The 23366-nt window shown below is 42.6% G+C and overlaps 1 protein-coding gene across 4 annotated transcripts in view; it reads right to left on the reverse strand.

Annotated features, from left to right (window-relative positions):
- Positions 1–5177: 5177 nt before the first annotated feature.
- CAP2 (cyclase associated actin cytoskeleton regulatory protein 2) overlaps positions 5178–23366 on the reverse strand; it is a 157628-nt gene continuing 139439 nt past the window's right edge. For all 4 annotated transcript variants that reach the window (XM_060614741.3, XM_060614737.3, XM_060614738.3 and 1 more), the window contains 6 exons: positions 19975–20164; positions 18828–19003; positions 17572–17695; positions 17392–17474; positions 10973–11113; positions 5178–6644 (listed from right to left, as the gene is read on the reverse strand). In XM_060614741.3, the coding sequence (XP_060470724.3) occupies positions 6561–6644; positions 10973–11113; positions 17392–17474; positions 17572–17695; positions 18828–19003; positions 19975–20164 (798 nt within the window). In that variant the 3' untranslated portion in view covers positions 5178–6560. The remainder of the gene's footprint in view (positions 6645–10972; positions 11114–17391; positions 17475–17571; positions 17696–18827; positions 19004–19974; positions 20165–23366) is intronic.

A 23366-nucleotide genomic window follows, 5' to 3' on the forward strand; every position in this document is an offset into this window, starting at 1 on the left:
AAATGGAAGGAAAACTTCCAAACTCTTTCTATGAGAAGAATTACACATCGTTAAAGGTGTCACTTGCGTTTGTCACACAGACACACCTCTGGGTAGTAGCACATCCCGGATCTTCTGACTTCCATGCCAGCGTTCCTTCTAATTAGTGCAAGACCTGCTTTAGTCTCTTGAAGAGTTAATGAAATATGAGCTTTTTTTTTCCTCAGAAGATAAGCCCTGTTGGAAATATGCCTATCTGGTGAGATGTTGAAGAGACTTATTTCTGAAAACTAGAGAGTATGGAATTGATTTAATTTGATGTAATAGTTGGATAGCCATTCAGTAGGAGCATCTTACAGAATGGAGACCATATTGCTGGTGTAGTTATTTTATTTTATTTTTTTTAAATTTTTTTTAACGTTTTTATTCATTTTTGAGACAGAGAGAGACAGAGCATGAATGGGGGAGGGTCAGAGAGAGGGAGACACAGAATCTGAAACAGGCTCCGGGCTCTGAGCTGTCAGCACAGGGGCCCGATGCGGGGCTCGAACTCACGGACCGCGAGATCGTGACCTGAGCCGAAGTCGGCGCTCAACCGACTGAGCCACCCAGGCGCCCCTGGTGTAGTTATTTTAGAGGCTAACAAACGAGAGAACATTTTGATAACTCCTTGGAGAACTGGATTTTGGTTGTTAATCATGGGACATCACTCTCTGAATTCCACATCCACTGAATGCGCTTACATTAAAATATTCCTTCTTTATTCAGCTACTCGCATATCAGCAGTGTTTTAGTATATATATACATAGGGAAGTTTTGACCACTTATTTAGTGTATGTAGACAGGTAATTTGGATAACTTAGGTTTTCAAATACAATTTTTTAAAAAAGTTTACTTATTTATTTTGAGAGAGACAGAGAAAGAGAGAGAGAGAACAAGCAGGGGAGGAGCAGAGAGAGAGATTCCTAAGCAGACTCACGGAGCCCTACGCAGGGCTGGAACTCATGAACTGTGAGATCATGACCTCAGCTGAGATCATGACCTCAGCCGAAATCAAGAGCCATATGCTTAAGTGACTGGGCCACCCAGGCGCCCCTCAAATACTATTTTTTCCCAGTAGGCATATCCAATTAATTTTGTTTTGCTTCAATTAGATAAATAGCAAAATTTCTGTTTTGATTTACCATTGCCGTCAGAGCTGACAAAGTAAGGTCTGTAAGAGTGGAGGAAAATTCCTGGTTATTCGTCCAACTTTTCTCTATCCCAGGATATGGAGAGTACATAGGACATACAACTCCTATAAATACCATATTGCCATATATTTCTATCTTTTTGCTGAAAATACATATCATATATGCCTCTTCAAAATATTTCTCTAGATCTCTGTACATCTTGCAGTAATGTCACAGGGCTGTGTCTCTAAATGTCCATAGAGGAGCATAGATTTTAGCATGCTTGGTCGCAGATGGCAGTCAGTCACCTGGAACCAGCAGTCTGCACCTGCCTAACTCGGGTATTTTCTTCTGAAGAAGAATGCCCGAAACAGGGGGGTGTCCTAATATCGGCTGCATGCAGGGCAGGCTGCTGGGGGACATGTGTCATTAGCTCACCCTTGCTAGGACATGTGTACCATTCATTACGTGTAAACATAATGTCCCCCACAGGACAACGAGCAGGAAAAAAAATAAGTCTTCCCCAACACATCTCACTTTCCCAAACAAATCTACAAAACTGTTATGTTCATGGGAAGAAGGTCCATTAGAAGTTTATTGATCTATAAGTTGAAGAAATGAGGCCATGCAGTTATTATTAAAAATAACAACCCCCCCCCCTTTTTTTAAATGCACACCTTCTGATTAGTTTCCAAGATGGATTATTGATGTCATGGGAAATTTGTAACGGAATGTGAATAAGGCACACCTTTGTGATATTGGTGAATGGGATTTAAAAATACACATTATGGTTTAGTAAGTGTGGTCAACGATGCATTTCTTTTACCTGGCTCTTCATGGCAGTAGGGGATACCATTTTTTGACTGTGACGGTCTTAATAAAAAGCAAGGCATTGCAATAAAGGGGACTTAGAACTCAAATATTCAAAATTGTACCTTTGGGCAAAAAGCATCTTTCGATATAAAGTGTCAGGTTGTACTAGAGAGAAACGTGAAAAAACTTCTCTCCTGATAGGCAAATGTTACCCTTTGTTAGTTGCATGTTCTGTGCAAAGTCACAAAACAAACTGTAGAAGAATGAAAACCATTTGGAGAAATCTGGATGGATCATCATTGGTTAACTAGAGCTGGCTTACTTTTCCCTTATAGCACAGATACAAGCTTATATCAACTTGTCTGCCAAAGCCATTAAAAGCCCTTAAATTGTATCTGTATCTGAAGTACAGAAAGTGCCAATGGTTTAAAATAATTGTTTTGAAATGAGTATGTTTAATGAAAGTCATTTTTGGAACATGAAACTTAGGAAATGCTTCCTAAAGATTTCATGTCGCAGGCATTGGAAAAGACCCATAACCAACTGCACGCTCTTCATTTCCAATTAAATGGCACAAAGATATCCGGAATTAAGCACATTTAAGACTAAACCATGGTTCCTTCCAGATCTGGTTCTCTTTGGGTGTTTCCTGTCACAGGAAATGTCCGGTTGTAGATCTGTCAATGACAATTGACTGCAGCTAGAAAGGCAGACGAAGAAGATACGGATATGTGTGGCAAACGTGTATTAATTTTTGGCACGGGGAATGCCCTTGGGACAGGCGGGTAGAAATAGTCTATGGGCACTTGGAGTTAAGACACTGGGGACACTGGAACTGGGCTGGGGATATGGATTTGGCAGTCATCTACACAGAAGTGATAGATGAAGTTAAGCGAGACAAATGGGCATCTGAGAGGGAGAAAAAGAAGGGAGAGGAACCAGAGATGTTTACTGGGCATCACAAAATCAAATAGAGTTTAACAGGAAAACGGTAACGTCCACAATTTCAGTGGATGAGGAGTGGGATAAAACCACTGGATTTAATGTCCTTGGAGAGTTTTCAGAAACGTGGTGAGACTCAAAGTCAAATTATAGTAATTATCAAACAGTTATAAAACAGTGTTGCTTGCTTTATGCAAGTTGCTAATGTCACTGGACCTCAGTTTTTTCTTCTTTAAAATGAAGGGACTCTTTAGATAAACTCATCTAGACTCTAAGAAGTTGAAGTAGACATTTTCAGCTGAATGAATGAGTGAATGAATAAAACTGTATGTATTTCCTACCAGTTCTAGAAAGAATTTCCATAAATAAGGAGAAGTGGTTTGTACGGACCTCTCACTTTAAGACGTCTTGTGAAAATAAGACTACCAGTAATAGATTATCTGATGGAAACTATATTATCAAGGAAAGAATTTTCAAAACAATAGACTCTGGATTCTTTAATCATTTGATCTTACAAAAGGATAGTTGGTAACATCACAAAGCAAAGAGATACAGGAGACCCTTGCACTTGATTTGCTGACATTTATTTTTGCTCTGATTTTTTTGGTGAATGTACATGACATTCAGTTGTGCTACTCTGGATTTCTTACCCCTTTGCCAATATTTATTAGGTCCTCATATCACTGGTAACACTGCAATTCCATAATGTGCAAGAAAACAAGCATATTGCAAAAGCAGCATTGTCTTGGTAATTATTTTCCTATATATGCCGAAGTTTTATTGTTTTTTTTTTTCTTTCCTTTTTCAATAAATTCAACCTACTCATAAAACCAGTAGGTAACTTAGGGCCCCAGGGCTGGTAAAATGATTGAACCTCAAGTCCAAATTCTCAGTATCTGTAATGAAGCATTTTGAAAGCCTGATACAAGCCCAAGGCCAGTCAACAGAGTCTAAGAATTTTAAGTGAACTTTTTCAATATAAAATTAGGACTATTTTTTTGTTATTATGACATTTAATTAAAAAAATTATTTATTTAAATTCAAGTTAGTTAACAGTATAGTATTGGTTTCAGGAACAGAATTTAGTGATTCATCACTTACATATAACACCCAGTGCTCATCCCAGCAGGTGCCCTCTTAATGCCCACCCCCCATCTAGCCCATCCCCTAAGAAGCCTCCCCTCCAGCAACCCTCAGTTTGTTCTCTGTATTTAAGAGTCTCTTATGGTTTGCCTCCCTCTGTTTTTATTTTTCTTTCCCTTCCCTTTCATTCATCTTTGTTTTTTAAATTCCATATATTTGTCTTTTTCTGACTTATTTTGCTTAGCATAATACACTCTATTTCCATCCACATCGTTGCAAATGGCAAGATTTCATTCTTTTAGATTGCCAAGTAATATTCCATTATATATATGAACCACACTTTGTCCATTCATCAGTAGACAGACATTTGGGCTCTTTCCATACTTTGGCTATTGTTGATAGTGCTGCTATAAACATGGGGGTGCATGTGTCCCTTTGAAACAGCACACCTGTATCCCGTGGATAAATGCCTAGTAGTGCAATGGCTGGGTCATAGGGTAATTCGATTTTAAGTTTTTTGAGGAACCTCCATACTGTTTTCCAGAGTGGCTGCACCAGCTTGCATTCCCACCAACAATGCAAAAGAGATCCTCTTTCTCTGCATCCTCGCCAACATCTGTTGTTGCCTGAGTTGTTAATGTTAGCCATTCTGACAGGTGTCAGGTGGTATCTCATTGTGGTTTTTGATTTGTATTTCTCTGATGATGAGTGATGCAAATTATTACTATTTAATGGATATGTAGCATGTCCTTTTTAGAGTCTTTTCTTCCCACTTAAAATTTTTCCTCCAGAAGTTTATTTACAAATTTATTGTAAGTTATTTTTCCTTATATTATACATTAAAATATATAGTATATGTATTATTGTATCCTACTAAAAAGTAAATTCATTTTCTGGGATATTTACATTAATGAAGATCTATGAGGGGGATTTTCCTAGTGAAGAGGACTTGAATTATGGAGCTGGATTCTAGACTTTTCTGACTGACAGTTATTCCAACTGCAAATGGCTTTATCTGGTACATTGAAGAAGCCATTCTTCAGGGAAGCTGATGGCATGTTGGATACATTCCCCAATTCAACCAGAAGGGCTCAGCCGTCTTTCCTGAATCTGACATATCTGACATATGAGCAAGGGGCAAATCAAAGTGGAAAATAATAATTTTAACATGCAGAATTCATCACAGGATTTAAACAATTAGAATTTTACTTTATTTCAGAATAAGTTTACAGTTGAAAAAAAAGATATTTACTAAAGCCACATAATTCGTATGAACAAAACTTTTATAGCAAAACCTTGGTACATGAGCATTAGTAATTTGAATACTATATGGGTATAGAAGATATTTAAAAAACGGAAACGACGTATCCCAAAGGCTGTAGGAGGCACAATATATATATGCTTGTATTGGGTCTGCAAGCATTATACTAGAATTCATTACACTGATCCAACAAGTTGTGGATTGTTCAGCGCTGTGTACTGAAAGGATACAAAGGAATATGCTAGTTTCTCTTGTACTGAAAAAGCATGTTCTATCAATACTACAAAATAGGAGCAGCAAGTCAAGCCAACAAACAATTTCTTAGGTTTTGGAAGAAGTGTTACATCTATGGCTTTGTAACTCTCATTGTTTTGAGACTGGTTAGAAGTCTGGAAAGTGAAAAAGGAAGTCTATAATAAAACATTAACGACATACTTTACAAGGCATCTGATTATTCATTCAACAGGTTCAACACTGGGAAACAAAAAAATTTATGAGCTTGATCTTTGAGCAAAATTGTGAGGTAATCTGTCTGCCTCCTCCCACCAATCGTTTGGCATAAAAAAAAAAAAAACTTTCTGCAGAAAAGTAAAAGTTTCCCATTTGACAATGGCAGAAGAATATTTTAAGAAAAATTAGAAATTACTTCTAGTTTTAAGTTTTAGTAACTGTAAAGAATACAAGTCTTCTAAGGGCAAGAAACTGGATAATGGTCTTTAGGATGGAATTTTCTTACGTTTTGTAAAAAAAAAAAAAAGTGCCTTGAAATATGTATCATGCTGACAATGTATCCACGCTGACAAAGGTGAACATTTGGTAAAAACGAGGGAAAAAAGGTCAAAACTTTTCAGAGCATATTACTACTGCATCACACTGAAACTGTCTCAAGGGTAAAAATATACATCTTAGATTCTCAAAGGTTTTATTTTCCAACTAGCAATTAAACTGAAGTGTCAAATTGAATCATGCAGTATTTTTACCTATCAGCTACTGTGTTCATGATATTAGGGGGACAGAATTCTCCCCTCCCCCTTAAAATGTGTAATGCTCACTAGTCATCATGTGGAACTCAAATTACACACAAAGGCAAATCATGAAGAAACGTTAAATACTTCAAAATGCCCATGAAGGCATGCCAGAAATGATGCTGTTTCTAGAACACAGAACTGCTGGAAGCCAAAACCAAAGCAGTAGGTGTTCCTGCGACTTCTAGGTCTTCAATGCTGCTTGTTTTTTTTTTGTTTTGTTTTGTTTTGCTTTTGTTTCTTTTTTTGATGGGTTCAGGTCAGGGGGCTCAGTCTCTCTGGAGGTTAGCCCATAATTTCTGCAGGTTCCGTGACCAACTTGGATCCATCCCAGGCTGTCTTGAACTGTTCTGGAACAGGAAATTCTCTCTGGAAGAATGAAGAACAAAGTTACTTGAACCCGGGCTTTCTTCTGCAAACAGATGGGAGCCTGAATAGTGTCGCATAATGGACAAAGACATTTTAGGGGACCCAAGCGTGTGTTGTGGAGAGGTCCTGTGTGTCATGTGGAGACCCGGATAGTTATGTGTCAGTTCTGTCAGTCAATTCTAGCATCATGATTAAAGCTGGATCCTCCTGGGGTGCCTGGGGGGCTCAGTTAGTTAAGAGTCTGACTTTGGCTCAGGTCATGATCTCACAGTTCGTGAGTTCGAGCCCTGCATCAGGCTCTGTGCTGACAGTGCAGAGCCTACTTCGGATCCTCTGTCCCCCTCTCTCTCTCTCTGCCCCTCCCCTGCTCATGCTCTCTCTCTCTCTCTCTCTCTCAAAATAAATAAATTTGAAAATAAAGGGTGTGTGTGGGGGAAACCTAGAACCCCCTAAGAATGAGGCATTCTTCTAAGTACTAGGTATACATGGACTCAGTCAACTGATAGCTCTGTAAGTGAGGTGTTACTGAGACGCCATCCATGGGAAACAGGTCTGGGAGGTCAAGCAACTGGCTTAAGATGATATTGCTGTGAGCAGAGCGGCCAGCGGTGGACAGCCTCTCCACCAAACTCGAACCTGCACAGGATCAGCTGGGGGTCCTGTTCAAACCCAGACTCTGGGGCCCCTGAGGGGCTCAGTCGGTTAAGCGTTGGGCTTGGTTTCAGCTAAGGTCATGATATCACAGTTCGTGAATTTGAGCCCTGTATTGGGCTCCTGTTGGCAGCTCGGAGCCTGCTTGGGGTTCTCTCTCTCTCCCTCTGTCTCCACCCCTCCCCCGCTCTCCCTCCCTCTCTCTGCCCCTCCCCACCCCCTCTCGCAAATAAACTTAAAAATGCAGATTCTGATTCAGGAGATCTGGGGAAGAGAATGGTCATCTGTATTTCCAGCAAGTTCTGAGGGGACACTGAGGCTGCTGATGTCCAGTCACGCTGAGTAGAAAGGTTTTATCCCGGTGTTATGGGTGTACCCTTTGATGAAATAGGAAAATGTGCTTCGGGTTATAAATTTCTTACTCTGCATCCTGCCACCATCTCTTCCCACTGGGAAATATACACCCGAGAGAGAGAGAGAGAGAGAGAGAGAGAGAGATGTGTGGGGGATGGAGGGGGGATGCAGGAGAGCCAAAACAAATGTAGTTTGGAATCTCTCTTTTCCCCAGAAAGTGATTCTGCGGTCATTTCAGGAGAGGATCCAGGGCACCTGGGTGGCTCAGTCTTTCCCGTGTCCCACTTCACTTCAGCCCAGGTCATGATCTCCTGGTTTGTGACTTTGAGCCCCGTGTCGGGCTCTGTGCTGACAGCTCAGAGCCTGGAGCCCGCTTCGGATGCTGTGTCTCCCTCTCTCTCTCTCTCTCTCTCTCTGCTGTGTCTCCCTCTCTCTCTCTCTCTCTCTCTCTCTCTCTCTGACACTCCCCTGCTTGCTCTCACTCTCTCAAGAACAAATAAACGTTCAAAAAAAGAAGATGATCGAAAAGGAAGGTGAGAAGCAGTACTCTTGATGCTGGCTTCCATGGCCTCCCTGGACTTCCTGAACACACAGCACTGCTGAAACCCCAAGTATCGGACAAGCTGGTGTCTGCACTCACCCATCAAGGAGACGCAATGTTTCAGTGGAATATACACGCAAGTCCGTATCTTTTCAGCTGTGGGATGCAACTGCTTCTTTTGGAACAAGCTATTTATTTTAAAGGGAAAGCCCTTTTTTAAAATTATTCTTCTTTATTTTATTTTTGAGGGGGGCGGAGAGAGAGAGAGCACAAGTGGGGGAGGGTCAGAGATCAAGGGAGACAGAGGACCCGAAGTGGGCTCCATGCTGATGGCACAGAGCCCAACATGGGGCTTGAACTCACAAAAAAAAATTAAAATTTTTTAATTTTAGGGAAGGCCCTTTCTCTAAGGAGCGATGAATTCTCCCTGAGTGAAACCTGTAGCGGAAAGCCTTAAGATGAAGCAAAGAAGCCGAAGTCTTCATAACCTAGTGTGTGTGTGTGTGTGTGTGTGTGAGTGTGTGTGGTCAGTATCCCATCTGGGTCTCTTCCCGATGAGTAGACAAGGAGGCTTGGTGGTTGCTCTCAAGAACAGGTCAGGTGGGGAGTACCCCGGAGTGGAGGTGCTTCTTTGCTAGTAACCATGATTCAGCTGCTTCACATCTTTTTTGGGAGTGAAGTAATGTGATGACATTCTTCTCTGGGCGACTGATTTCCTTCAGGATGAGTCATCCCCACCATCCACCCCCAGACTGCTATGCCCACGGCTGGACCCGTGTATTGCTTCCTTCCACCTCCAACTAGAAAATGTAAGAAGAGAAGCTGGATGGGATGCCTGGGTGGCTCAGTCGGTTAAGCGTCCGACTTCGGCTCAGGTCATGATCTCGCGGTCCGTGGGTTCGAGCCCCGCGTCGGGCTCTGTGCTGACCGCTCAGAGCCTGGAGCCTGTTTCAGATTCTGTGTCTCCCTCTCTCTCTGACCCTCCCCTGTTCATGCTCTCTCTCTCTCTGTCTCAAAAATAAATAAATGTTAAAAAAAAATTAAAAAAAAAAAAAAGAAGAGAAGCTGGAATGAGGGCATAAGATAATCTACCTATAAAGGGAAGACTCCTTTTTCAGCCTGAAAGCTCGGGTTTCGACCCCTACTCATGCTTTAGGTCAGTGGATCTCAAGCTTGGCTCCATGTTGGAATCAGCAGAGAAGCTTTAACAAATGCAGATCCAGGGACCACGCCCAGGGATGCTAGCTCAATCACTCTGGCAAGGTGGTCCAGACCCACCGTTTTTCTTAGAAGATCCAGTTCCCGTGCAGACTGAGCCTTCTGCCTACACAGCTTCAAAGGCCAGGGACCACCCTAAGTTTCGGCTCTCTTATCCGAAGCTGCTTTGTATTAGTTTTAGCTCCTCAGCAGTGTGGACATGGAGAACGTGAGAAGACTCTTCCCCAGCTCAGGGTTAGACCGGCCAAATACCGAGCTGGGAGGCATGGCCCAGTGCTGGCGGACTTCTGTTTTTCAGCCTGACAGGATGGATTCTAGGCTGTGCTACTTAGCATGAGGCTGGGTAGTACTCAAGACAGGTGGACAAAGAGAACGTGGGAGCAGGGATGTCGTCTGCCTAAGGAGATCAACCTGAGTACTGACTGTGTAGACAGTCGGCTGGTGTCTGAACCACAGGCTGATGCGGTGCCTTCGAAGTTCCTTTTGCTCCCATCCTCCCCTGCTTCCCTGTCCCCTCTCCCCGCCTCCCCCTTCCTGCACAGTTAGAATCAGAGGGAATCGCCTCTGGGTCGATCTGTACTCTTCCAAGAAGCAACAACTAGAAGGAACCAATAACCTGCTTCCAAGTTGCATCAACCAGCAAGCTCACCACACTGAATGATGCAGAAAAAAGTACTCATTTAGACTTCCTTTTCGATGTGTGAGAGCATCTGCGTGCTTCTTTTAGGGGCTGCTTTGTTGGGGAGAGGAGGCATAGAGAAGAAATAGTTGCAGAATCAATTAGGCTGTGTTTCTCAGAGGGGCTGGATGGGCTGATGGCATCAGAATCACCCGGGACGCCTGTTAAAGTGCAGATCCCCAGACCCCGCCCAAAGCCCCCTGAATCCAACCTGCAGGTGCAGACTTTGGGAGCTGACATTTTCGTCAAGCTTCTCGGCTGATCCTTACACTGAGTTTGAGAACCCCTGTTGTAAGTATACCTACAGGAGAAATAGGTCTACTAATTGTCGACCTCCCTCCCATTTTTTCCCCAAGGTATTTCTCCTTCCTTTCTGTTTGCCTCCACCCCAGCAAAGGAAAACAGTCAGTCCTCAATACCATGAACTCGGATGTATGGGGTACCATTTGAGAAAAGCTAGCCCGTTAAGGTAATTACCAGTGAACTTCTTAGAGAATCACAAATCCAGGAATGAGCCCAGTCAGGAAACTAACAGGGGAGAAGAACTGTGGAAGGCAACTCTCCGAATTCCTCTTCTGCCTGTGAATTATTCTACAAATGAAGTTCACAGGTTGGGAGCTGATTAATCAATCTCTAAGAATGTTAATAAGGATGGGGCGCCTGGGTGGCTCAGTCAGTTAAGCATCCAACTCTTGATTTCAGCGCAGGTCACGATCTCACCACAGTTTGTGAGTTCAAGCCTCGCATCAGGCTCTCTGCTGATGGTGCAGAGCCTGCTTGAGATTCTCCCTCAAAATAAATAAACATTAAAAAAATGAAGAAAAAAAGAATGCTAATAAAAAATGCTCAAGAAAAATTCTTTACCGGCTTTTAAAAGGTACTTACATAATCACCATCCTGAGGAATCAGGACATTCATTTCAGATGATTTGGCACTCACGATCTCACAGTCCAGTGCCTCTTCACTGAGGTAGATGTGGCAACCTTCCGTCTTATTAATGGAAATCGTTGGCACTTTCCCCATGACCTGAAATAAACAAGAGAACAATCCTGGGACCAACGTAGAGAAATAAAAATTAGAATGTCCTCGAATAAGCATGGTGCATGGGCTTCCCGGAGCTTTAGGAAGAGCTGGGTCAGGGCTAGTGAGGCTGCTTAATGGCACTGTGTCCAGGCTGAACTGGTGGGTGTCATTTGGGGACAGAATGAAAGGACCACACAAAGGGATTCTCAAGCCGCAGGGTCTCTTTCCTGAGACAAAATGAAGGGATTAATGTGAAAACAGCAGCTAAGTGTTCAGAAAAAGTCTCACCCCCCTCGAGTGGATTTGCAACATATATTTGATTTCATGATAAAAGCAACAAGGAGCATTTGCTTTTATTTGCTTACAATTTTCATTCTGACAAATCTATCAATCTTAGGTTAAAACAAATACTAATATTGCCACTTAAGAGTAAACACACTGTTCTGTAATCGAGTAGGTTTTTCTTGAACCTAAATTAGAATAAATAAGAAACACTACAATTCTTTTCCCATAAGTCTTCTGCCGGATAAAAATCTCACTGGCTGAATGTGAAGCCTGAATAAGACATTGAGCGTCTAGGTTATTTTGAAATGTATTAATTCCAGGAGCCAAAACCGGGGACTTGGTTGAGGCCACTCACTGGATAGATAAACAGGATCATACCCACGAGGGGGGGCGGTTCTTTGTATTGTTTGCAAATATCTAAGTGCTATAAAAATATTGCTCAGTTTCAAATTTCTTGTTTTAACAGTTTTGAGACATCCCCCCCCACCAATCTCTATAGGGGCAGCCTGTTCCCCAATGACCATATTACAACTCTACAATTTTCCTTCTTGTAATGGTAATTGGAAGTGATAAAGACATCTGCTGTTTCACCCTGAAGAAAAGGCTGGATTGCAAACCCAAGGAGCAGCTCCTGTCGATGGTGCAGGTGATGTAAAGAATTCCTCAGGGGGAGTCTAGCCAGGTCACCACACTTCTCTGTTTTCTCCCTCTCTCCATAGAAACTGGACACTGAGTTAGCAATGAGCCCCAGTGCCAAAAAAAAAAAAAAAAAAAAAAGCAGAGGTAGTTCAAGGTCAGGTAAGCATGGGATTTGCCATAAATAAACTAAAACAGTAACAATACATAGATCTATATTTCAAAAATGTGTCAGCAGTAATGTTTTGGTGATTTCTCCATTTATCTTCTAGTGATGAAAAGCATTTACAGTTGCCTCGAACGATATGGAAGCCAGGCAAGTCAAGAGAAAAGATAAACTGTCAGTGGGTCTTTGGTGATTTGTTTGTGAGGCAGAATGGGGACCCTTGAGGCAAGCACAGGACACTAATCCACTCTGCTGATATTTATATATTGCTATATTGTATTACAAATGCATAAACACTCCATGTTTCCGGAAGTCTGAAAAAGCAACAGCAGACCTTAAACCATTGCCCCAATATGGTACGAATGCTCTTTTCCACAGTGTTTTGGTCAACACTGCATGAGCATAGATTGTAGACATGCTCTTTGTGCCCTGGTGGTCTGGGAGCACTTTGGGAACAGAAATGGCTTCTTATCAAGGGAACTGGGTCCAAGAGTCGTTCCTCTGCTGAGTGACAGGTGATGTGTGACCTTGCCCAGGCCAATGCTCTAGCATTTAATCTGTTTCTATATTAGTTTGGTTTTTCCATAAATGTATTTCTCTACAAAAAAATTTTTTTTAAGATTTTATTTTTAAGTAACCTCTACACCCAACATGGGGCTCAAACTCACAACCCCAAGATCAAGAGTCACACCTCCACAGACTGAGCCAGCTGGGTGCCCCTATTTCTCTATAAAAATTTAAAAAATTTCCATAGAATATCTGAGTCTCTTTTCTTTCTTAAAACTTGTGTGCATTTTTTGGGGGTAGTTTGCCAAAAATGGAAGTCCTGGACCAAATCATATGAACTTAGGTGAATGCCCCTTTGTTCCCTTCAACCTTTTTTAAGTCATTGAGGTTAAATCCGCAAACACAAAATTCACCTGTTTCACGTGCACGATTTAACGGTATTTGGTAGGTTTACAGATGTGTGCAACCATCATTTCACCTCAGTTCTAGAATATTTCCATCACTCCCCAAATACCTCTAGTGCCCAATTACAGTCAAACCCCGTCCTCACTCCCTGGCCAACCACTCATCTCCATTGTAACCAAGCCCCTTCAAAAGAATGTATTAGAGGTGCCTGGGTGGTTCAGTTGGTTGAGTGTCCGACTTCAGCTCAGGTCATGATTTCACAGTTTGTGGGTTCGAGTCTCACATCGGGCTCTGTGCTGACAGCTCGGAGCCTGGAGCCTGCTTCGGATTCTGTGTCTCCCTCTCTCTCTGCACCTCCCCCGCTCCACTCACGCTCTGTCTCTGTCTCTCAAAAATAAATAAAGTGTTTAAAAAAATTTTTTTAAATAAAAGAATGTATTAAATGTTTTAAATAGTTAATGACATTCATTTGATTTTAACATCCAAAAGCTTGGAAAGGATTCAAGAAAATGTCTCTCTCTGGTCTCTGAACCCCGTTGCCAAGTTTCAGTCCCTCTTGGACAGATAACCACGGTTTATCCTTCCAGGTTATTTTTAGAATGATCTATTTCAAACATAGCAACAAAGAAAATATAACACGCAAATATACATATGTCAAACAGCTTTGTCAGGGTCTAACGTTTTGGTTTCTTTCTTTCTTTCCTTTTTTTTTTTTTAGGACTATAATCTTACAGTCGAGTCGAAGTCCCCTCTGTATTACCCACCACTGCATTCACTACCCCTCTCTCATTTTCGTCTCTTCCTTTTCCAGTTTTATATTTCCCAATGATTTTTCTTGTCATTGGCTGGGTTACAACCCTTAAAGCGTTATGGAACAAAGGCAATGATAGAAGGAATTTTTTCTTTATTTCTGACTTTAATGGGGAATTCTGAAGATTCAAATGAAGTTTGATTTTCACTATAGGATTTTGGTAGATGCCTTTAATTGGGTCACAGAAGGTAGTATATCTTCTATGACTTTTTTTCTAGGATTATCAGATACAAATATATCTGTGTATATATATGTGTGTGTATATGGAAAAATGAAATCATGCTCTACATAATCGTACAAAAGTGTTCTTTCCTCTCAACAAGGTTATCATGGATATCTTTGTAGATCACTTTTAAAAATGGTCATGCGGTAGCCATTTTTATATAGAGTTCAGAAGTTAAAAACATTTTTTTAACGTTTATTTATTTATTTTGAGAGAGAGAGAGAGAGAGAGAGAGAGCGAGCAGGGGAGGGGCAGAGGGAGAGGGAGAGAAAGAATCCAAAGCAGGCTCCACACTGTCAGCGCAGAGCCTGATAAGGGGCTCGAATGCACAAACTGTGAGACCATGACCTGAGCCGAAATGAAGAGTCAGACACTTAACCAACGGAGCCACCCAGGTGCCCCAGAAATTTAAAATTTCTAAGTAGACATAGCTTCCTTGATAATTTCTTCTATAACTTCTCAATTTAGAATTATTTCTCCAGAAATTTATGAGTATTTAAAACTGTTTTCTTCCACTTTACTATAGCTTCATGTTTTGTATTTAATTCAATTGGTTTTAATTTTGAACGTGATGTATTTTCATTAAAAAACGCTAACTCCTTATATATCATCAGTGCTACCCAATCTCATTTCTGTAAGAATAAAAGGAAGCTTGAAATATACTCTCTAAAATTCAGAGGGGGTAGATTAGATTATTTCCAGAATACTTTTCACCTGGTTAAATATGTGCTCTCACCTCAGTCACAGAATATTATTTCTGTGACTTTGGGGAGGGGAGGGTTGCTTAAAAATAATGTGAAGTGAGAGAAAGCCTGGCTCTTTGTGTAGAAACTTCACTATCCAAAATAGTTCTTCAGAAACTGTGGACTTATTATTAGGTTTACATGAACCATATTTATCCTTGAGTATAATAATATACCCTTGGACTTTTCCTTTCCTTTTTTTTTTAACGTTTATTTTCTTTTGAGAGAGTGCACACGTGAGTGGGGGCGGGGGGAGGGCAGAGGGTGAGAGAGAGAGAGGGAGAATCCCAAGCAGGTTCCATGCTCAGCACAGAGCCCAATGCTGGGCTCGATCCCACGACCCTGGGATCATGACCTGAGCTGAAATCAAGAAGCAGACACTCAGCTGACTGAGGTACCCAGGCACCACAGAACTGGACTTTTTCTGATGATGAGTGATTTCCTTAAAATTTTCATACATAATGCTTTGGGAGAAATAGAACTATTAAATAAATGGATGGATGTGGTTTTCAGAAATGCTAAATTAGAAGGTGGCATTATAGAATGTAAGCTTCACGAGGACAAGAATTTTTGTCTTGTTTGCTCACTGGTATTTGTTGTGCTGAGAACAGTACCTGGCACATCAGACATGTTCAACAAACATTTGGCAAATGAATGAATGAAATGAGTGTGTTACATGTTAAGTGGCCTTGAGCACACAGCTCACATTAAAATTTTTAAAAATATTTATTTATTTTTAAGAGACAGAATGCAAGGTGGGGGAAGGGCAGAGAGAGGAGGGGGGACAGAGGATCCGAAGCGGGCTCTGCACTGACAGCAGCGAGCCTGATGTGGGGCTTGAACTCACGAATACTGAGATCATGACCTGAGCCAAAGTCAGACACTCAACTGACTGAGCCACCCAGGCACCCCGATAACTCACGTTTTTGAAACTAAAGTGTGAGCTGAGGATTCCGGTCGAGTTTCCCTGTGTATGTGGTGAAGATAACAATATAGTAAATGCCTGTGCGGAGTTATTTGGTTGCTTTCTCCTAAGCAGTTTTCTATCAGGAAATTAAATTTATGAAGAAATGGAAGCAGAATGGTTAGGGAAGGAGATTTACACAGATGCACCACAGACAATACATGGAACTGAGTGAGAAAGAGATACATGTATCCACAGAGCCCATGTGGCAAGGATATTTAGAATTTGGGCTGCAGAGGACTTAGAATCCCTCAGCTAACCTTGGGTTTCAGGGCAGGGAACTCGGAGTCAGAGGTGAAGCCAACTGCCCAAATGCATATGGCAGGTGGGGACAGAACTGGGGCCTTGCCCAGGGCTCAGGGTTCAGGACTCTTTCCATTAAATGGACACACACAAAACCATGTCTTAAATAGTAGTGAGTGAAATGTAAAATGTCCATTCAAATGTACTTGAAGTAAAAGTGGCAGTGGTAGGGGTGTCTGGGTGGCTCAGTTGGTTGAGTGTCTAACTTCAGCTGAGGCCATGATCTCATGGTCCATGAGTTCCAGCCCTGCTTTGGGCTCCACACTGACAATGTGGAGCCTGCTTAGGATTTTCTCTCTCCCTCTGTCTCTCATGCACTTGTGCTCTCTCGCTCTCACAATAGATAAATAAACTTTAAAAAAAGTGATGGTGGTAAAAAGCTCAGTAAAATGAGAGAAATATCTATAAAACCAGAATCCAATTTTAACAAACATTATCAGGAAACATCAGGTCACAAGGGGTTAATTAAATGTATGAAACCTGTCACGGTAGAGCCTGTGATTCGGGAGTTGAGTGTTTGAGCCCCACGTTGAGTGTAGAGATTACGTAAAAATGAAGTCGTAAAAAATGAAAAAATAATAAAAAATAACAACATGAAGAGAGTGTAATCGAAGGTGGAAGTTATCGCTGGCCAAAGGCAGGAAGCCCATTAACTCCTGGCATACTGTAAAATCCCACTGGGTTAAATCAAAATTTACTAAAGGAGTGCACATTTTCTCCTAGTTTGCAAATTCAATTCCAGTCCTACTTTCCAGGTTGTTAGTGTGATAATCTCACCGACTCTTCACAAAAACTCTACTTCCTCCTTACTCAGAACCAACTGTCCCTGAGAAAAGAAAATTCTCTTCGGGATGGTGCTATCATCTAGGAGAATCTCTTAGAGTCTGTGTTCATTCATTAGTTGACTCATCCCAATCATTACCTCGCCAAACATTTATTGGACACTGACTACGTGCAGGTGCTGAGCCAGTGTCTGTGGCTGCAAAGATTAGTTATCTGCTCTTGAAATAGGCATGTGCAAGATAGGATGTGTTAGAGTCTAAGAGACTGAAAAGGCGGAAGTCACACTGTCTAAGAAGAAAGACAGGGCTTCAGAGAGGAGGTGATGACAGAGCTGTGTCTGGAGGAAAGGGAAGAAGAATTCTCCAGGTGGACATGGCCGGCCCCTTGGGGGGGCAGCTGGATCATCAGAGCAAAGTGGCAATGGGTTCAGAGCGCCCGCTTGACAGGCCACCTACCTGCATTTGAATATCCTTGGAGTTGATCACTTCCACAATGCCTACCACGTTGTCAAACACAAGGCCAAACTTCTTACAGTTGTCTAGAGGAAGCAAACAGAAACACAGCCCTGTTAGGCACACGCATCATGTTTATGCAAAGCAACCGACCATCCTAAGTGACCCCGGGTGCTGCCCTACCGATTGTAATGGAATTTATTTTCCCTTTCATCTGTAGAGTGGACTTGTTGCAGCTGAAAATGTAAGCCACTTGTTTCAGTTCGGTCTCCGAAATCACAAGGTCATGCCTGTCCTCTTGATACTCCTAAAATGAAAACACGTGCAAATACTGAATACAAGGACGTATGCAGATAAATGGAATCCTCCGCATGTTGAAATTACTGTGGGGTTCAACGTTAATTCTAGCTTTTCGATATGCCCTTCCTTTCAGAACCACTTTTTAATAGGCCAAACCACAGGTCTTACTCTGTTTTTGTAATGATGGGAATGAATGGAACCACTGCTTGGAAGTGGGCAGGGAGGGGGCGGGGGTCAGTGTCCATTTGCAAACCAGTCTCAGGCGCCCAAGAGGCTGCTGGGTGGTGGGCTGGAGCTTTTTTGTTCAGTCTGTATGCTGAGTCTGGCCTTAATGCTGCAGTAAAATGTGCCGCGTCAAGGAGTTGGGCAACTAGGTTAGTGACGACCGTGGTGTTGAGTCCCTGTGTATCTGCAGCCCAAGACCACCTTTCTCGGGAATTTGGTCTTCCGGAAACCTTTGGGGAAGCTCCATGGATTGGCAGGGAGCACCAGGTCTCGTGCACATTCTCTGTGTCTCTGTCCTGTTCACACAACCAGGCAAGTGGTGGATGAAGCGGCAGATGACATCAGTGCCTCTGTCCATGGCCCTGAACACCCTACCTCCAACCAGAACGGGGAACAGATTAAAAGCTTGTGGAAAGAGTTGTCAAATCCGTAGAGACAGAAAGTAGATAAGGCTGTTGCTGGGGGCTGAGCGGGGGCGTGGGGAGTTGTTGTTTAAGGGGTACAGGGTTCCAGTTTGACAAGATGGAAAGAGTTCTGTGGATGCGTGCTGATGGCTGCACAATGCGAATTCACTTGGCATCCGTGAGTCAGTATGTACGCTTAAACGTTAGGTGTCACTGAAATGCTAAGATGGTAAATTTTATGTGTATTTTACCACAATGAAGAAAATGATTTTAAAAACGTGAAGAAAAGGATGCATGAGAAATAATGAAAAACCAAAAAGTAAAAAAAAAAAAAAAAAAAAAAAAAAAAAGAAGTTGATGGAAGCATTCAGAAACACCCCGGTTTTTGCTCTCGCCAGAGGCTTGTGCCTTTGTCTTTTCACTCAGAAACCCTGAAGACCTGGGTAAGCACTTGGTCCTGTCACTGGAGCATGCCAGGAATGAAGGTTAAGGTTAAAGGGCTTCACTCACGACTCTCCATTTCTTTCCTTCCAACTCGAACACGGGAGCATGTTTCTGAGGAGGATGAGACAGGGGGGCCCTGGAGCCTGGGGAGAGGCTTTTGGTAGGAGATGGAGTTTGTCCTCCTTGAGTCCGTAGGCTGGGATTCTTGTATGTCTTCTGGTCATCTGTGACGTGCCGGAGCCCTGGAAAGGGAACACGTTGCCACGTTTCTTTGTATTTTATGCAAAGGGAACTGTCCCTAACTTCTTGGATGAATATAAACAGAACAAGAAATTTTGGTAATGCTATTCTCAAGGTTAATAATATGCACAGAGACCTTATAGATTTAGAGTTAATTAGAAGCACTGTAAATATTTTTTAAATTTGAGGGAACTTCTTTAAGGAGGTAAGATAGATAAAAATTCTATAAAAAAGAAAAGCACCTGGCCAAAAAAAGATCACATGATTTACTTCTTTGCTCATGGCTAAGGCTTTCCCCAGGTGTAGCCTAGAAGGACAGGGCATTCCAGTAAGTATACACCATAGAGTATGGAATAGACTTCAGGGTTATGAGTCCATTCTCTTACTTTGCAGATGGGGGGGACCGCCCAGCCAGCTGGAGCCAGAGGAAAATTTAGAGTTTGGGGCTCTTAGCTCCTAGCCCAGTGCACAGGGACAATTACACCATAACTCCTATTACTGGTCTGAAACAAAAATACATTTGCATAAACCTTACTGTTCAGAATGCATGTACATCCTGATATATCTTAAAGGTATGATTAAAAACAACCGTTCACAGTGATGACAAATGTGCTTCAATGACAGAATTATTTGGCAAGCCTGTCCACTGCTTGAGGACAGAGGTACTACTGTTTGTCATTTTATTTCACTCGGTCTTAATGCCCCGGTTGTGGATGGTGCCGAAGCATCGAGGCTGCTGTGAGTGGTGCTAACTTGGAACCCAGAGTCTCTGAGTTCTTCCTGATGGTCCACGTAACAGCCCACTGAGCCCGTCTCCCTCGAGATGAAGAACGCTGCAGGCTTCTGTTTCCCCACACAGCTCCCCGTGTTTTGGGGATGGGGACGGAATGGTGCATCCATCACTGTAGGCTCTGGGGGGAAGCTATGTGCCTTGGAGGCAGAGGGAGACAGAGTCAAGGTCCAGTTTTCTCACCTTTCGTAATTCCTTCCCCTTGGTTAAGTTGGGCAAATAGAGCTGAGCGTGAAGGGGAGGGCTCCTCTCTTCTGTCTTCATTCTCAAAAAGCGGAGGTGGCCCTGGAGGAGGGGGTGGGGGAGGGGGCGGAGGAAGGCCAGGCCCAGGGGACAGGACGGACGATGCTGATGCGGTTGATGCTACTGGCCCCTGAGGGAGAGAGAAGACGGAAAGCATTGTCTTCAGACTCACGCTCTCGCTGAGAGTTGGGATTTCGCCACTGTCACTCAGAACCTGCTACCAATGACGAAGTGGCGTTCAAGACTCACAAGGGGCACCACGGGTCTGTCTGGAGCACTGGGACCCCCCGAGGGCGGGGGCGGGGGGGATGCGTCTTGGGAACAGAGCATGACTGAGCTGGAGGGCCCTGTTGGCAGAAACTGCATGCTCTGGGTTCACGCTGCCAACTCACAGGCAAACAGAGCCATATTCACAGGGTCACATCCAAAGCTCAGGACTTGAATGGAACCAGGCCTTGGCCAGCTGAGAATCATAAGAAGAATGTAGTTCAACCGATAAGAGGATTCGCTCTTTTGGGCTGCTGGGAATCACAACCACCAATAAGCGAGAGAGTGGCAAAAATACTCAGTGGATATTAGGTGTTTCTGAACCTTTTTGAGCAGCTCAAGAGAAAGATACTGAAACTCTTTTTCTGGAACTCATTTTCCAAGTATGCATGCCTCACACTGACCCCCAAGTGGGGGCCGTGTATGAGCTGGATGCCTGTCAAATCAGGGTCCAGGACCCATCTGATGGTTTCATGCATCTAATCTTGATTGTTAATGAACCAATTAAAAATTGAATCCTTTCTGAGCAAGATCTAGGCTTACTTATTTTCGCTGCTATGTGAAATTCAAGGTTTGTTTTCGGTTTGAAGTTCTAACAAATTCATATGACAGTAAAAGGTGCGAGACAATAGAAGAGTATGTTTGAACGTTTTGAGAAAATCACCCCCTCTCCCCCATGTAAACACACATATACAACAAACTTGGGTGATGCAATGTTTTACTTTTAAACCTAAAGCGGAGGGGTGCCTGGGTGGCTCAGTCAGTTAAACGTCTGACTTTGGCTCAGGTCATGTTCTCACGGTTTGTGGGTTTGAGCCCCATATCGGGTTCTGTGCTGACAGCTCAGAGCCTGGAGCCTATTTCGGAATCTGTGTCTCCTTCTCTCTCTGCCTTCCAGCCCCTCCCCACCCAATCAAAAATAAATAAATGTTAAAAAAATAAACCTGAAGTAGAACTCTGTATCTAGGATAAGGCATTATAAGTGGATTCAATGAAAAAATAGAAAATTAAAAAAGTTGAGAGTAATGGACATGTGGTTTAGGCTCATGTATTTCCAATGCCAAATATAAAATGTAAAACATCTAAGTGCTAAATATTAACGAAGACAGCATATTCTCATTTTCATAAGCAAGTCAGTATTCCCAAGTGTCAATATTGGGAAGTTTTAATTGGTAGTAGTTTTCAGTTGAAAAAAAAAAAAAACCCAACATGCTATTTTCAAAGTACTTATATAATCTCTATTAAGTGCAGAATTACTCTAAAGATAAAAGATTCTTCTCTTATTCAGAATGCATGTCTGAAAAACTGAGTGGGCTGGAGGTCTTGTCTCCTGAGCTGTAATTTGTGATGGCTTTTTGTTTCTAAGGAAGACCAGCCTGACTCCATCAGAATGCTTGAGTCAAGTAAACCAGGACTGCACAATTCACGAGGCTGGCCAATTTTTCTTTCTTCGTATCTTAAATGTTTCCCATTATGTTGCTAGGGTGAAATTTGAGAATTTGCTCTGAATCATCGATAGCATGTAAGAGAAGCTCTGCACATCAAGCAATATTCCAGTCCTTAGTTCCAGACCCTGAAAGCCCCACTACCCCCACCAACATTACTTTTACTCACAAGCACGTAGTAGCTCATAGAGTGAGTGGAGGGCCAGACCCTTCCTCACTTCTGAAATCCTGCAGCTTTGCAGTCCTATTTTGTGGAAAGGATAGAGGATACTGGCTTCTCTATCTCAGACTGATTTTGATGGCGCCCCTGCTCTCAGAATTCAGAGCGTCTCTCTAAGAGCCATTAAAAGGACACTGAAACCAATAAGCTACAGATACAACTTTTTGGAACTTTGATACCTTCAGATGGCTGACTCAGGAACACCAAACAAAGGATTTACTGCAACAACTGTTGAATATAAAAGCCAAAATATAAGAGAACTCAGGACCAGCTGAAACTCAACTTATCCTGAGCGCCTTCTGGCTCAGCCCCAGTGAGAGCACAAAACTAGGCTCCAGTTTCCAAGGGGACTTTACAATTAGCATTCAGGGGCTTTCCTGCAGACTCAAAAGCAAACTTGGTAGGCATTCCCTTGACAGGCCTCGGGGGCTACTTTGTAGCAGAACCTGGTCTTTACCTCTTTCTTCCTCCTCTTTTCCTCCCGCAGGATCTCACGGCACCTCGGACCGAGTACCAGTACAGAGCGTTCTGTATTCTCACATGTGCCTGGCCACGAGTGGCAGTCACATCCACTGAAATCGCAGCCCGGCACTAATCTTCAGGTGTCCCAGTAGAGACAGAAGGGAGATGGTCAGAGAAGGGAAGGGAGCCAAGAGTTCTGGAAAGTCTAGTATTTCCAGGTGTCGATTACTTCTGTTCATGTAACGAGACATTTAATGCTCAGTATAGGACGGCCTCTATGCCTCTATTCCCAAACTTGTGTGAGCATTCGAATCATTCTGAAATCTGTTAGAAATTTAAAAACCCAGCCCGTGTCCCAGAAATGCTCTCTGGGGAGGTGAAAAGCATCTGTTTTTTTAATTTTTATTTTTTAACATTTATTTATCTTTCAGAGAGAGAGAGAGAGAGAGAGCGAGAGAGCACGCGTGAGTCGGGGTGGGACAGAAAGGGAGGTAGAGAGAGAGAGAATCCCAAGCAGTTTCCATGCTATCAGCACAGAGCCTGTGGTGGAGCTAGAACCCTCGGACTGTGAGATCATGACCTTAGCTGAAATCAAGAGTCACTCACTTAACAACGGAGCCACATCTGTATTTTTTGAAGCTTCCTGGGTGATTCCAGTGCTCAGCCAAGTTTGGGAAGAATCACTCCATGCTACGTGCGGAGATTAATCTTAGTCCTCACAATAATATCATTAGGACTGTCTTGAAATCCCTCCTTAACAGAAAACAAAGCAGGAAATCAGAAAGGCTGACCCAATATTAAATGGCTAGTAAATGGCAGAGACATAATTCAAGCAATCTGCTTGATTCTAAAGCCTTCTTCAGGGAAATCTTTTATGTTATATTTACAATATATTTTTTAAAATAGTCACTAGTGAAATTAAAGGACCAGAGGTATAG

Source organism: Panthera onca, chromosome B2 (assembly GCF_046562875.1).
Source record: "Panthera onca isolate mPanOnc1 chromosome B2, mPanOnc1 haplotype 2, whole genome shotgun sequence".
Classification (NCBI taxonomy): domain Eukaryota; kingdom Metazoa; phylum Chordata; class Mammalia; order Carnivora; family Felidae; genus Panthera; species Panthera onca.